Source organism: Bufo gargarizans, chromosome 4 (assembly GCF_014858855.1).
Source record: "Bufo gargarizans isolate SCDJY-AF-19 chromosome 4, ASM1485885v1, whole genome shotgun sequence".
NCBI lineage: Eukaryota > Metazoa > Chordata > Amphibia > Anura > Bufonidae > Bufo > Bufo gargarizans.
In genome coordinates this window covers 98,265,733-98,282,433 of record NC_058083.1, presented here as the reverse complement: position 1 = coordinate 98,282,433, position 16,701 = coordinate 98,265,733, and the positions used below count along the sequence as shown (strand labels likewise).

Here is a 16,701-nt window from a genome sequence, read left to right as displayed (position 1 = left end):
AAGTGTCCTAGTGGCGGTGTACTGCAGGTCAGCCTCCATGAAAGGTTTGATCTGAGCCCTTGCAGAATGAGGGGGCTGTGGCCTTCATTGGTAATGCACACATAGCGATGGGTTCCTGTGAGCGGTGGTGTAGAGTACTACAGCTAAATCCTTTTGAATGAATGTGACTGAACTGCAGTACCAGGCTGAGCTGCCCATGTGAACAAGGTCCTGCACCCCCACCAGTCATACATTGACGGCCATTAGTGTCCTTTCTGGAATTCCTCTTTCATTTTTTTTAAATTAGACATGCAGTTCTTAAAGAATTAATTTTAGATAGTCCCATACATTGATTGTGCTGGGGGAATTGGCCCTGTCACTACTGGGGAGATCTAGTATGCCGTGTGACCATCCAGATGAATAGACTTAGCATCTCTCCATTCTGGCTCATTGAAGGAGTCCTAAATGATAGAGCCCCCTTATTGTGTCTGTGTATTCTAATAGGCAACATGGACAGGAGTCCTTGTGATGCTACGAACCTCTTTTAAGCACCTTTTTTCCCCGTGCAGTAAATGTATAATGTGTTTTCTTTTCTATAGGACAATCTAAGAAATTATGTGGACAAGGTCTTCTCATGTATAGTGAAATCCAGCATGAGCTGCCCCACCCTGATGTGTGACCTGTTCTCCTCACTACGACACATGGCTGTTAGACATTTCCCTAGTAAGAAATCTCTCCAATGACTTGTTATAAGGAACTTTGTAAATGCAAGAGCAAGCTGGTCTCTATAAGAGGCGTTAAAGGGGTTGTCCAGCTTTTCCGAAGTAATGGTATTTCTCACAATAGGCCACCACTAGCTGAGCGCAGGGTATCCAACACCACACACACCCACCGATCAGCTCGGCACCAGAACTAGACGCACCTTCAGTGGATAGAGCTGGTCACTGCTGGGATGCTGAGACAGCACTGTAGTAACTAGCTATGTCCACTGCACAGCTACACCCGAACAGGTGATCGATAGGGGACCCAGCTAGTGATGGCTTGTCCTGAGAACGTTCCATCTGGACAGCCCCTTTAATTTTCCACTTACAGTGCAATCCACAAAAGCTGATCCATTTGTATGCATATGTATATATAAAAGCCACGTTTCTATAGATGGCCATTGCTGTTTACCACCTTTCTGTTCATTGAAATGGATGTCTTAATATTGCTGGGTACTCTAGACGTGCATGGTCCACAGCTTTGGGGGCTGAATTATAAATGGCTGCTGAGGTTAGGGGAGCGGGATGGTTTCTGGAGGGCATCTCACCTTGTTCAGTCGCTCAGATTCTATGCTTTTATCTTGTTTAGCTGCTTCTTGCTTCTGAGCTATTAGAACAAAGGAGACATTCATATTGGCACTTCTCTCTCCGCGTTTTACCTCCGTCACTTGGCGCATCACCCGCGTGCTCTCCTTAGTTTTGCAGTTTTCTTCTCCCCTCAAGGTGGCTCGTTTCAGGTCTACCATTTCCCATAGAGACTGTAGATCTGCCGATCTCAAGCTTTGCTTGTGAGCCTCATGTGCATTAGTCTCTAGCGTATGGGGGAGGTGTAGACTTTGAGATCAAGAAAACCTTCTCTGTTTCATTCCAGCCTCGCGGTTATTTCACGCTTCTGTGCCAGCCAGCTCCGTATCATGGTGCACAATGTAAATGTAGGTTTTTGTGGTATAAGTACTACTTTACAGCTATTCCAATCTCTCGTCACACCCTCCTTAGTTTCAGTATATCCATCACTGCACATGGTATTATAACACCCAGCCGGCGATGCGGGGATGCCTGTACTTGTAGACACTCCACTGGATCCTGCTTGAGTTGTTTTCTTGTTGTGTTTAATCCTTTCAGTAAATCGAATGTTGCATTGCACTGTATGTAAGGAGCTTATGTGTCGGGGTTTAGTTCCTGTGGTCTAATGAGGTCTAATGTACTCAAATTCCCATTGTGACGCCTGTATTTATCTCTGCAGATGACCGCCATGTACAGTACTCAGCTGTCAGCAGTTTTGTCTTCTTGCGATTCTTTGCTGTGGCTGTTGTGTCTCCTCATATCTTCCATTTGAGATTCCACCATCCAGTAAGTTACCACAGCTGTAAGGCCACTAAGTACACTAAGACATATCCAGTGGGCTGGATGGTCATGTAATACTCTATTTCTTTTTGTATATATCATTTTTGATGCAAAATGAAACCAGATTAGAGTAATACAATTGGGGAGGGGGGTGCTTGGGTGCAGAGAAAAAAAAAAGGATAAGGGTCCATTCACACGTTCGTAGTGCATTGTGGATCCGCAAATTGCTACCCTCAGGGTAGGCCTGATGATCCACTCTCAGGATAGGCCTGTGATGGCTAATTTCTGGCACTCCAGCTGTTCTCAGAACTCCACAGAAATGAATAGAGCATGCTGGGAGTCGTAGTTTCACCACAGCTGGAGTGCCGGAGGTTAGCCTTCACTGGGATAGGTCATCGATATCAGATCAGTGATGCTGATGATCTATCATGAGGATTGATCATCAGTATCCATAGCTCATTCAACCCATTTAAGATGACCAGATGCATATGATACTTAGTGAGAACTTTTAACCAATCCAATGTCTGTGGTGGTCATACACATACGATTAAGGGGATCCATGAAAGATCAGATTGATCGTTTTGTGGAAAAAGATTCAGTAAAATGTAATTTATCCATTTAAACCTCTGCTCCTTTCTGTGCTCAGGAGTCAAGTGGGTGGCCCTACTGACTGACTGACAACTGCCTCTGTATGCCTAGTCATTAGTCACTCATTAGGACCGCCCACATGACTCCTATGGTCAGAATGAGCACACTGCACATTCATGGTGACAGGCCCCTTTAACAGCAGATGTTACTAACATAAGCTGGATCTGCCACAGGTCTGCAGATTGATATCTCATGTTTGTGGTTGGCTTTAAAGGGATTCTGTCACCTCTTTTTATCCTATAGACATGCGGACGTGCACGGCTAGATCGCCGCTAGCATGACCGCAATATACCTGTCCCATAGCTCTGTGAGTGGTTTTATTGAGTGTAAAAAAATATTATATATATATATATATATATATATATGTATGTAAATCAGCCTGGTAAGGAGCCCAAGGGGCTGCACTAACCGTTCTGGAGCCCAGCCACGTCCCCTGTGAAGGAGCCCTGCACCGCCTGTATCCATGAATCTCCTCCTTCCTCACAAAGTCAGAACGCCGTAATCTCGCAATGCGCGTGCGCAGTGCTTGCATAGTGTTCCTTCCCTATGCTGGTATCAGCCTCAGGGAAGGAACTGCGCATGCGCGAGCTTGCGCATCGCTAGACTACGGCGATCTGACTTTGTGAGGAAGGATGGGATTCGTGGATACAGGCGGTGCTTCACAGGGGGCGTGGCTGGGCTCCTTCACAGGGGGCGTGGCTGGGCTCCTTCACAGGGGGCGTGGCTGGGCTCCTTCACAGGGGGCGTGGCTGGGCTCCTTCACAGGGGGGCATTGCTAGCCTCCAGAACGGTTAGTGCAGCCCCTTGGGCTCCTTACCAGGCTGATTTACATATATAAAATCATTTTTTACACTCAATAAAACCACTCGCAGAGATATGGGACAGGTATATTGCGGACATGCTAGCAGCGATCTAGCCGTATATGTCCACTTCTCTATAGGGTAAAAAGAGGTGACCAAATCCCTTTAAGGTGGCCAAAAACATTAGATGAGCATTTGTTGAACCCGCCGGTGATACCAGCCATCCATCTAATGTGTATGGAGATGTCCCAGTTTTCTCCTGGTGGCAGATGTTGGGGAAAAGAAGGATTGAGCTGTTTGATTTCGACATGCCTGATCCTTTGTTTTCACAGCACGTTACCCACCACCAGCAGTTTATGGCCCATTTCACTTTTGAGAACATGTGCATACTCTGCCACATGAATTTTTTTACTGGGAATCTTCAGTCTTTGTGTGCTATTCTGCTGTCACGGGCCCTAGAAACCTGACACTTCTATGTGGCTTTTCCAATCAGAAGCTTATAGCAAAAGGCATCTCCTAGCTGCCATGTAGGGTACATGAGTGTCCTAGGGGCCATTCTACTGACATCTGGACCATTCTTGATTCTTCAGAAATTCATTCAGCTCTCCCCGAATCTGTTTACCTTGCACAGGACACACAGACATCTCGGGTGTTGACACTCATATCAAAAACCATTCAGACTCTGGGAAGTGTTGGCAGTTTGTCAAAAAATAAAACTGTAAGTTTCATCAGGATTGAATTTTACTGTCATTCCTTTATATCCTGAGTCCTGCAACCTAAAACCATGTCCGGTCCTCTCCACAGTCCAGCTTCAAAGAACCATTCATGTGTGATTTCTACAAGATGTTCGAGGAAGAAACCTACACAGCAGATGTCAAAAAGGTTAGCTGACAGCTATGAACATCACAAATAATAGGACGAAAGCTTAGGATTTATAAAGGGTGGAACGTGTTATGCGTTAGTACGGACCCTTAGCAAGAATTCCTGGTTACGTCTTACAAGGCTACGTCATGTTTGTGTTAGTTATATATATATATAGTTAGTTAGTATCTGTTAGAGTCTTGAGTTGCAGAGCTGGAGTAATTTGTCTCTTCCTCAGTCTACTAACGTTTATTCCTATTACACAGTTTTTAGAGGAAATTTCCTCCACTGAAAGTAAAGAGCCAAGTGGAATGAGTGAATCGGTCATACTTAAAGAAGGGTAAGTGCATGGTTTTATTGAGTGCTACTAACGGTAAGATCCCATGCACACAACTGTGTCCCTTTTTTGCGATCTGCAAAATACAGACGCAGTCCATGTGCCATCCGCATTGTTTTTGCGGACCCATTGATTTCAGTGGACTGGTGGTCCACATTTTGCGGACATTTTCCATCTTTTTGCAGAACAAACATACGGATGTGGAAAGCAAATGGATGATCTGCATGCTTTCTGTTATCCGTATGTCCCTTCCACAAACAGCTAAAACATGTCCTATACTTGGCCGCAAAATACAGCCAATGGACCCATTGAAGTCAATGGGTCTGCAAAAAAATGCGGATGTAACACAGACGGACGGTATCTGTATTTTGCGGATCTGCAATTTACGGACCACAAAATACATATGGTCGTATGCATGAGGCCTCAGATGTTTCATTACTGGAATGTTTAGATGTGTCAGGCTGACAGTTATATTGTTTAACGTCTATAAAAAATAAAACTTTGCACTAAATTTGTTTTACTGTTCATGTTCTTCCTAAATGGAAAAGTAAGCGATCCTTTAAAGGGGTTATTATACTTACCGGCAGCCGAGGCACTCCGGATCTCTGCATGCCCGCCGCTGCATCTCATCGTCACTCGTGCCAATAGTAGGCCGTCACTGTGACCAGCCTCAAGGGGGACTTGTCCCCAGTCTTGGCCTGCTTTTGGCTGCTCCCCCTGTCGACAGGGAGATGCAGCAGCCGTGCAGGGATCCGGAGCAACGCAGAGTAGGTAAGTACCATCCATAAAAGAACCCCGTCATTGGGTGGGGGGGGATGGGATATTTTAGAGTTTGGATAATCCCTTTAAACTCCTTTAACTAGCTCCTTTAACTGAGCCAAACAGATCTGTTTGGGTCACTTTCGTCAAACGGACACCAAAACGCTGCAAGCAGGATTTTGGTGTCCGCCTCTAAAGCGGAATGGAGACGGAACGGAGGCAAACTGATGCATTCTGAGCGGATCCTTTTCCATTCAGAATGCATTAGGGCAAAACTGATCTGTTTTGGACCGCTTGTGAGAGCCCTGAATGGATCTCACAAACGGAAAGCCAAAATGCCAGTGTGAACGTAGACTTAGAGATGGCAGCAGGGAGAGGAGGAGGTTGTACACAGCAGGAGTGGAGGGGAAGCATCCACTTTACCAGGAAGGGAAGACCAAACAGACTACAGTATCAGAGTATAGATATGGAGTAAAGTACACACAAGGCAGTTTGCAAAGGGGGTGTGGATCACACAGACTATATCAATGTAGAAATAAAGCAGAGCATGATGAGTAAACTTTACCGAGGGAGGTAGTTACATGCTCCTCAGCATCAGTGACTTTAAGCACAAAGGAGAAGAGATCCCTCATGAGATGTGGAAGAGGAATTTAGCCCAGGAAGGAAGCTGAGCATGAGAATACATGAGCTAGTGAAAGCAGCAGCATCCTGGACACACAGACATCACATCCAGCATATATTATTGGAGGAACACATCACATGAGACAAGTCTAAGACTAGGAGCTAGGTTGCAAACTGCATGTCAGGGGGTCTGAAAATGAATGAAGTCTGAGGCCTCATGCTCTCAACTGTATCCGTTTTGCACGTGGGTCAGCAAAATATAGATACCGTCCATATAGAAACATAGAATGTGCCGGCAGATAAGAACCGTTTGGCCCATCTAGTCTGCCCAATATATCTGAATCCTATGAATAGCCCCTGGCCCTATCTTATATGAAGGATGGCCTTATGCCTATCCCATGCATGCTTAAACTCCCTCACTGTATTTGCAGCTACCACTTCTGCAGGAAGGCCATTCCATGCATCCACTACTCTCTCAGTAAAGTAATACTTCCTGATATTACTTTTAAACCTTTGCCCCTCTAATTTAAAACTATATAGAAACATATACATGCCACAATTTCATTATAGAAATGCCCATTCTTGTCTGCATAACAGATAGGAATAGGACATATTCTCTAATTTTCAGAACGGCCATATGGATGCTGACATCACAAGGATGACATCTGTGTGCGGTCTGCATTTTTTGTGGACCCATAAAAAAAGAATGCAGATCGTATGTGCATGAGGCCTGAAACTTAGGGCACCTTTTTAACTCAAGGTAACTATTCATCTATACAAAATAATTTGTTCCATATTAAAGGTGCCCACAACCTTCAACGCTTTTTATGTTTTTGAGAGACAGTTTAATATGATTTAGGTATTTGTGGTATAGAAGAGTTGTAGAAAAGCAGGAATTTCAATAATCCCCATCCCAAGCATCATTAATGTTTCCAAACTATTCATCCTCTTCTACTTCAGTGAGATGTACAAGCGAGCTCAGGGCCGCACTCGGATGGTAAAGAAGAGCTTCAATAAGAGATGGTTTTCTCTAACAAGTCGAGAGTTTACCTACCACAAACATAAAGGTGAATATTGCGTAAATGTGAACATTGATGAATTTGTATCAGCTATTTAGCAGGTACATGGCAACTTTTCTGTTGGGTCACCTGTCTCTGTCATTGTCTGTGCAGACGAGGTGTTATTACAGTAAGGGTCTTGTACACGAGCTGATAAAACATTCGGACCAATGCTTATTCTCAATCATTGCCCCATGTATAAGGTCTACCAGGTGACGATGAACAGACGCTCATTTGTTGGCTGAACGCAGCTCTTGTCCGGCTGTAAAAATGATCACTTGTCCACAGCTTATCTCCAAATGTGAACAGCCAACCAAAGAGTATAGGAGGAGTGCGAGCAATGAAAGTAATAATGAGTAACAAATCCCTTGCCTTTCATTAGTCAGTGCTCTTTATGGGCAGAGAATCTACCATTACATCCAGGGCTCTGGAGGAAAATAACTCAGACTTTATAATGTCATTAGCTCCAGTGGATATACAGGCTGGACATCTGGGTGACAGATCTTTAGACCTGCTTTGTCAGATCTCTACTGAATCTTCCATTGCCATCCAAAGGACAAGTGTCAGCAGGAGGTGTCTGTCTTTTCTGTTGTCCGGCACCCACATGCATGTATCATGTGCTCCACATGCAAATCTCACACAGTGTACGGGCAACCTAACCTAACCAAAGTACAAGGTTGTTAAAGGCTTTATATAGGAGCCACATTGTTATGTCTCTTCTCTGCATCTGGTTGGGATGTGCCGAATATGCTTTATGCAGGATATTTACTTGTGGTGGTTGTCAGGTGCTGTAGATGGAAAGTAATTCATGCCATTGACAGACCTGCATCTCATTAATGTAAGTCCAGGTCAGGTCACCAATCGTGGTAGAGCTCAGTCAGCCATCTTGTCAGGGACAAAATGGTAACCTTCACAGACCAACCATGGATGACAAGTCATTCACCGTATAAATTTCTGCAAACCCTAATGTAAAAAGTGGGAGAAGACTGACAAGCTATAATTACATTATAATGGTTCCTGTTGATACCACCTACAAATGCGCATACATCCCAAGGCTACATTCACACAAACGTTAAAAATGGCAGTGTGACGGCCGTTTAAGTAAAAGGGGGAGTAACGGCCGTCACACGTTCACTTTTAGCACCAATTAAAGTCTGTGGGGCTATACACATTTTTTACGATCATTGAATAGTGGCTTTCAAAAAATAGGACAAGTCCTATTTGTGACAGTTTTCACAACCAGACGGACCCCATTGAAATAAATGGGACCATTTTTAACGGCCACTTAGACAAGAGTGCACCCATCTAACAACCGTTAAAAATGGGTACTGTAGTTCAACATGTCCTTTTAGGGGTTAAATAAAATCACTCACCTCATCTACTTTCATAGAGGCAGTCGCTCGTTTCTTGATTGTGAAGGACTGGCCGAAGGACCTGTGCTCGGCATGATGACTTCATTGCACACTCCCAGCATGATTGCGTAGTTACGTCATCATGCTGAGCACAGGTCCTTCCCTTCACAATCAAGAGAGGAGGGACTGCCTTGGTGCGTGCAAGTGGACGAGGTAAGTGTTTTTTATTTTTTTAGTTTTTTTATTTGCAAAACCACTATGGGGGACATTGGGGGCCACTATGGGAGATCTTACTGCTGGGGACATTATTACAGCTGGGGACCATTATGGGGGACATTAGTACTGCTGGGGGCCATTATGTTGGACATTATGTATACTGCAGGGGTTGGGATTTTATTTAAAAAAAGGCCAGTGAAGTTGATTACATTTTAAAGGGGTTGTCCGAGTTCAGAGCTGAACCCGGACATACCCATATTTTCACCCCGGCAGCCCCCCTGATGTTAGCATCGGAGCATGAACTGCTCCAATATTCAAGTCAGGGGGGCTGCCTGGGTGAAAATGGAGGTATGTCCGGGTTCAGCTCTGAACCCGGACAACCCCTTTAATGGCCATGCCGTTTTTTTGTTTTTTTCATGTGTGCATGCATCCCAAGACTAGAATGATGACTATTATGTATCAAAATTTATAAATTTTGCCTATATTCCTCCTTATCGTCTGTCTGGATTTACATTGCACCTTTTAGGGTAGATCCACACCAGAGGTAATTTTTTTACAGAAATATCCACCACTACCACTGCGGGGGTTAAACCTCTGGTGGAAATTCACAGAATAAATTGACATGCTGCAGATTTTAAATTTCGAACTACGGGTCAATTTCCTTTTTTTTAGCAGCATGTGGATGAGATTTGCTATAATCTTATCCTCTTTGTTGGTACTGTAGTATGATGTGGATTTACTGCAAGCAGATCCTCAGTGGTACATCCACAGGGTATCTGTCCCATATGCACGTAACCACCCCCTAAAAAAAACTTCAGCGTACAAGACTGTAGTATCATGCACTATGTTTGCATTAGGGTCCGTCCATATTACTTTAAAGGGGTAGTCTGGGTTCAGAGCTGAATCCGGACATCCCTCCATTTTCACCCCGGCAGCCCCCCTGACAGGAGCATCGGAGCAGTTTATGCTCTGATGCTCTCCTTTGCCCTGCGCTAAATCGCGCAGGGCAGAGGCATTTTTTGGAGGTCCTGTGACGTACCGGGGCTCTCTATGGGGCTGCCAGGAAGCCCAGTGACGTCACCGGCACTGATGGGCGGGATTTAGCACTGCCCTAGCCAGTAAAAAGGCTAGGGCAGCGCTAAAGCCCGCCCATCAGAGCCGGTGATGTCACCGAACACACTGCCGGGCGGAAGTTTCTACCCAGCAGTGTGTTATTGAAAACAAAAGATTTAGCGCACGGCAAGGGAGCGCATCGGAGCATGAGATGCTCTGATGCTAGCCTCAGGGTGCTGCCTGGGTGAAAGTAAGGGTATGTCCGGGTTCAGCTCTGAACCCGGACAACCCCTTTAATGCAGTAGGTAGTGAGCAGGTCTGGTTGATATCTTTCTAATATCATTGTCTTGTTTCCTTTGTCAGATAAAGAGCCAGTCTTCCGCATCCCTATTAAAAGTATCCTGGCTGTTGAGAAGCTGGATGAAAGTGCCTTCAGTAAAAATAATGTAAGTTGTTTGACCTCCTGTAATAAAGTATTTCTCGCCTAATGATCAAAGGGTTAATCCCATCTCCGCTTTTCATGGCTGGGATCAGAGTAACCCTCGCAAGAGGCAGCCAAACCTACCGGAAACAGTGTACCACGGCTCACTCTGCTGTTCCCATATCTCCAGCCGCCCCTGGCTGCCGCTTACAGAGGTTATGCCGCTCTCTGCCATAAAAGATTAGATGGGAATAACCTTTTAATACAAATCCTCATCTGCATAATTTGCAGTAAGGAAAGTACTGTTCAACCCCCTGAGGACGTGGCCTAGTTTGTGCCTTAAAGGACTTTATTTCTCCATCGCTAGCTGCATAAAAGCTTGTTCTTGAGGAGTCGTATTTGTAACTGCCACCAACTGGGGTTATGCATGTATTGATGGATACTTTTATTCAATTTTTAGGCAGGGAGAAATACAAAAAAGAATGCTTTTATAACATTCACCGTACAGTTTAAATGCCATGGTAACTTTATTCCGCAAGTCGTTGTATGTAAAAACTTTATTTTTTTTATGTCACCGCACAAGGATAAGCTGTAGCTTTTATTGGTACGGTGTTGTAGTACATACATTTTGATAACTTTTTATTCTCAGGATAAAGAAAAAAACATCAATTCTGACAATTTTTAAAGATATCTTTCATGGTGTTCATCTTATAGATAGATAGATACAGTATCTCACAAAAGTGAGTACACCCCCTCACTTTTTTGTAAATATTTATATTTTTACGGGACAACACTGAAGATATGACACTTTGATACAATATAAAGTAGTCCGTGTACAGCTTGTAGAACAGTGTACATTTGGTATGCCCTTAAAACAACACACAGAGATTAATGTCTAAACCATTGGCAACAAAAGTGAAAATGGCCAAATTGTGCCCAAAGTGTCAATATTTCATGTGTACACCATTATTTTCCAGCACTGCCTTAACTCTCTTGGGCATGGAGTTCACTAGCTAGCTAACCTACCAGCGCATTCTATGTACTCCTGATGATTTGCTACCAATGAAACGCGTCGAGTATGACCCTTCTGATGTAGGTTATTAGTTCCTAATAGGCAGCTCAGGGTGTTTTTACTAGTCTTATGCTTTCCTGCACTGGGCATTTATGGTGTATGTATGCCGCACGTGCATTGCCAGGTTACTGGCTCACATTAGGCAACCTGGGACTTTGGTTGCCCCCCAACCAGTGTGACTTGTACACCCTGCTCTTGGGGTGATATTCAGCGGTCTGGCAGTGACACCCGGTTTTCAATGTTCGGATTGAACATCCGGATGTCACGTTTTTTGCCTTCTGGACTGTTGCGATATCCCCTTCCGTTTGAAACTAATTGCCCACGTTGGGATATTTGCACCTGATCTGATTTCCAAGACCTATGTGTTTATAGTCCTCTGGATATCTCCGATATAGGTTCTCAATCCTGGTGCTTGTGTGTAGGCACTCAGGCGTTTTGTGTATCCTTTCCCCCTAGTGTGTCGCACACGGTTTTAATTAACAATTAATAAAGGTACATTTTTAGTATAGCATTCATCCATTGTCCGTGAATCACTTTATTTAGGTACGCAAACACAAAATCTTTTTCAGCCTATGACTTTATCATGTTGGAATATTGCCCTGCGGCCCAGTTTCCGAAGGTGCTGCAGTTGATGCAGTTTCAGCATCTAAGGGGGTGATTGGCCAGGATCAGCGCTAGTTCTGGATGTATGCTACAGCTGATGCCCACAGTTAATGGCACAGACACTGCTCCCAAGCTGTGCCATTCCCACGCCATACAAGTACAGTCCTGTGGGGAGCTGCCAGCCACCAGAAATGTAAATGTGGGACATGGTTATAATATACAAAGATATATATTCTAGTTGTTTAAGGTGTGTCTATATGTAATACATGGTTATGTTCCAGATGTTCCAGGTGATTTATGGTGATAGGCCCCTGTATATACACGCCAGTAACTGTGTTGAAGCCAATGAATGGATAGAGGTGTTGGGCAGAGTGAACAGACGAAATCATAGAAGACTCAGCAAATACCACCCATCTGCTTTTATAAATGGGACCTGGCTGTGCTGCAAGGCATCTTCCGAGAGCACTGAAGGCTGCAGCCCCTGTACTGTGTAAGTATTCTAGATTGCTTCCATTGAATAGTAATATGTATGGTGTTATACTGGATACAGGGTAGATGATTTAACAACCTGAAAAAGTCCAGCTTCAATTGCCAGAGTAGAAAAAAGTATCTTTTTTTTTCAGCGACTTTGTAAAAATAACAGGACAAATTGTTACGCGTTTTGGACCATTTTAGTGGGGGTGCTTCTTCATGACAGTACAAGAGTTAACTGACCATGCTATATACATACCATCCCCCCACATTCACACCAATAAGGCTCCTAATTAGGAACAGGTGAGGGGGGAGGTACAAACAGCACGATTTAAAGTCACATGTAATACTATATATGTGCTTCATTTAAACTTCATAAAAATACATATAAGTAAAAAGTCAATATCATAAAATCAGCACAATGCATTGGCACAACACAAGGGTGGATACATAAATATAGTATGCTATTAATATTGCAGAATAAGATCATATCTTCTGTTTAGACCTTGCGGATAGCGTGTGGCCAACTTGAACATCTAAGTAAGCCTCCCTATTTAATAGTTTCCTTCTATGGTCGCCTCCTCTCTCAGGGGCCATCACTCTTTCTATACCCTGTGCACATAATGCGTATCCCCGCCATGACAAACCGCAAAGTGCATGCGGACCGCAGACAGGTTGCGGTTCTCATGATGGGGCACATCCGAAATGTGCTTACGGACCCTAGATTTGAGTTGGTTAGAAGTGCAGCTGACATATTGCAGGTGACATATTGTACAAGTGATCAAATAAATTACGTGTTTAGTGTTGCAGTTTAAATAAGATTTCATCTCAAATTCTTTATTATTAACCTCAGATCTAAAACATTTACTGATTACCACGTGCTCACAGCATATACACCGGCCATGGCCGCACTTGAAGTTACCCGTACAATTTAACCATCTTGGTTTAGGGTCATCTGAGCCCCGGAATAAACTAGGACTCCAAATCTCAAGGAGGGTGGGCGCTCTGCGTGCCACACATCTGATGCCAACCCTCACAACCTCCGACCATTGTTCAGCAGTTTTCAGAAGAGGTAAAGGTTTCTTTACAATTTTACACACTTCAGAATATTGTTCACTGTATTGTGTGACAAACATGGTGACATTATTATAATTTTTTTCCTATTTCTACTTTCATTTTGATGTTGCTCTATTATTTCCTGTGAATGATTACTCACAGGAAAAACCAGTGTTTTTCTATCCATACTTGAAACAACCTTCTGTTCCTCCTTCACCTTTTTGACAGAAAACGCCCTATTCGATAGCCTCTCCAGTATGTTACTTGATTCTACATCAAAGGAATCCTTATCAGTACAATTCCGCCTTGCTCTGATGAGCTCACCTTTCAGGATGTTTCAGGTGACATGCTGTGGGTGGCAAGAAGTAGCATATAATATCGTGTTCCCTGCCGTATCCTTCCTATGTGTCCTAGTGTGAACACTGGCCAAACTGACATCCCCCCTCAGGCACAGATCCAAAAAGCAAATCGACTCTAGTTCATACTGAACTTCAAAGGAAATAGAGTCCACACATTGATTCAAATAATCTGCAAAGAGTGGTATGGCCGCCACATCACCAGACCATACAATCAGCAGGTCATCCATGTAGCGACCATACCACTGCACGCGATCAAAGAATGGGTGGGTGTCAATGAGGAGGAAGTTTCTCTCCCACCACGCCATAAAACATCCCGAAAGGTGAGCTCATCAGAGCAAGGCGGAATTGTACTGATAAGGATTCCTTTGATGTAGAATCAAGTAACATACTGGAGAGGCTATCGAATAGGGCGTTTTCTGTCAAAAAGGTGAAGGAGGAACAGAAGGTTGTTTCAAGTATGGATAGAAAAACACTGGTTTTCCCTGTGAGTAATCATCTATAAGAAATAATAGAGCAACATCAAAATGAAAGTCGAAATAGGAAGAAAAATGATAATAATGTCACCATGTTTGTCACACAATACAGTGACCAATATTCTGAAGTGTGTAAAATTGTAAAGAAACCTTTACCTCTTCTGAAAATTGCTGGACAATGGTCGGATGTTGTGACTGATGGCATCAGATGTGTGGCACGCAGAGCGCCCACCTTCGGTGAGATTTTGAGTCCTAGTTTATACCGGGGCTCAAATGACCCTAAACCAACATGGTTAAATTGTAGGTGTAATTTCAAGTGCGGCCATGGCCGGTGTACAGGTCCTTCTAAAAAAATAGCATATTGTGATAAAGTTCATTATTTTCTGTAATGTACTGATAAACATTAGACTTTCATATATTTTAGATTAATTACACACAACTGAAGTAGTTCAAGCCTTTTATTGTTTTAATATTGATGATTTTGGCATACAGCTCATAAACCCAAAATTCCTATCTCAAAAAATTAGCAAATTTCATCCGACCAATAAAAGAAAAGTGTTTTTAATACAAAAAAAAGTCAACCTTCAAATAATTATGTTCAGTTATGCACTCAATACTTGGTCGGGAATCCTTTTGCAGAAATGACTGCTTCAATGCGGCGTGGCATGGAGGCAATCAGCCTGTGGCACTGCTGAGGTGTTATGGAGGCCCAGGATGCTTCGATAGCGGCCTTAAGCTCATCCAGAGTGTTGGGTCTTGCGTCTCTCAACTTTCTCTTCCCAATATCCCACAGATTCTCTATGGAGTTCAGGTCAGGAGAGTTGGCAGGCCAATTGAGCACAGTAATACCATGGTCAGTAAACCATTTACCAGTGGTTTTGGTACCGTGAGCAGGTGCCAGGTCGTGCTGAAAATGAAATCTTCATCTCCATAAAGCTTTTCAGCAGATGGAAGCATGAAGTGCTCCAAAATCTCCTGATGGCTAGCTGCATTGACCCTGCCCTTGATAAAACACAGTGGACCAACACCAGCAGCTGACATGGCACCCCATACCATCACTGACTGTGGGTACTTGACACTGGACTTCAGGCATTTTGGCATTTCCCTCTCCCCAGTCTTCCTCCAGACTCTGGCACCTTGATTTCCGAATGACATGCAAAATTTGCTTTCATCCGAAAAAAGTACTTTGGACCACTGAGCAACAGTCCAGTGCTGCTTCTCTGTAGCCCAGGTCAGGCGCTTCTGCCGCTGTTTCTGGTTCAAAAGTGGCTTGACCTGGGGAATGCGGCACCTGTAGCCCATTTCCTGCACACGCCTGTACACTGTGGCTCTGGATGTTTCTACTCCAGACTCAGTCCACTGCTTCCGCAGGTCCCCCAAGGTCTGGAATCGGTCCTTCTCCACAATCTTCCTCAGGGTCCGGTCACCTCTTCTCGTTGTGCAGCGTTTTCTGCCACACTTTTTCCTTCCCACAGACTTCCAACTGAGGTGCCTTGATACAGCACTCTGGGAACAGCCTATTCGTTCAGAAATTTCTTTCTGTGTCTTACCCTCTTGCTTGAGGGTGTCAATGATGGCCTTCTGGACAGCAGTCAGGTCGGCAGTCTTACCCATGATTGCGGTTTTGAGTAATGAACCAGGCTGGGAGTTTTTAAAAGCCTCAGGAATCTTTTGCAGGTGTTTAGAGTTAATTAGTTGATTCAGATGATTAGGTTAATAGCTCGTTTAGAGAACCTTTTCATGATATGCAAATTTTTTTAGATAGGAATTTTGGGTTTTCATGAGCTGTATGCCAAAATCATCAATATTAAAACAATAAAAGGCTTGAACTACTTCAGTTGTATGTAATGAATCTAAAATATATGAAAGTCTAATGTTTATCAGTACATTACAGAAAATAATGAACTTTATCACAATATGCTAATTTTTTTAGAAGGACCTGTATATGCTGTGAGCACGTGGTAATCAGTAAATGTTTTAGATCTGAGTTTAATAATAAAGAATTTGAGATGAAATCTTATTTAAATTGCAACACTAAACACGTAATTTATTTGATCACTTGTACAATATGTCACCTGCAATATGTCAGCTGCACTTCTAACCAACTCAAATCTAGGGTCCGTAAGCACATTTCGGATGTGCCCCATCATGAGAACCGCAACGTGTCTGCGGTCAGCATGCACTTTGCGGTTTGTCATGGCGGGGACACATCCGCATTGTGTGCACAGGGTATAGAAAGAGTGATGGGCCTGGCCCCTGAGAGAGGAGGCGAAGGAAACTATTAAATAGGAAGGCTTACTTGGATGTTCCAGTTGGCCACAAGCTATCCGCAAGTTCTAAACAGATGATATGATCTTATTCTGCAATTTTAATAGCATACTATATTTATGTATCCACCCTTGTGTTGTGCCAATGCATTGTGCTGCTTTTATGATATTGACTTTTTACTTATATGTA

General features: G+C 43.6%; 1 protein-coding gene across 2 annotated transcripts in view; it reads left to right on the top strand.

Annotated features, from left to right (window-relative positions):
- RASA2 (RAS p21 protein activator 2) overlaps positions 1-16,701 on the top strand; it is a 139,296-nt gene that overhangs the window by 109,219 nt on the left and 13,376 nt on the right. For both annotated transcript variants that reach the window (XM_044289832.1, XM_044289833.1), the window contains 8 exons: positions 579-702; positions 1,984-2,090; positions 4,164-4,250; positions 4,337-4,414; positions 4,660-4,733; positions 7,071-7,177; positions 10,153-10,235; positions 12,167-12,375. In XM_044289832.1, coding sequence (XP_044145767.1) covers positions 579-702; positions 1,984-2,090; positions 4,164-4,250; positions 4,337-4,414; positions 4,660-4,733; positions 7,071-7,177; positions 10,153-10,235; positions 12,167-12,375 — 869 coding nt within the window. The remainder of the gene's footprint in view (positions 1-578; positions 703-1,983; positions 2,091-4,163; positions 4,251-4,336; positions 4,415-4,659; positions 4,734-7,070; positions 7,178-10,152; positions 10,236-12,166; positions 12,376-16,701) is intronic.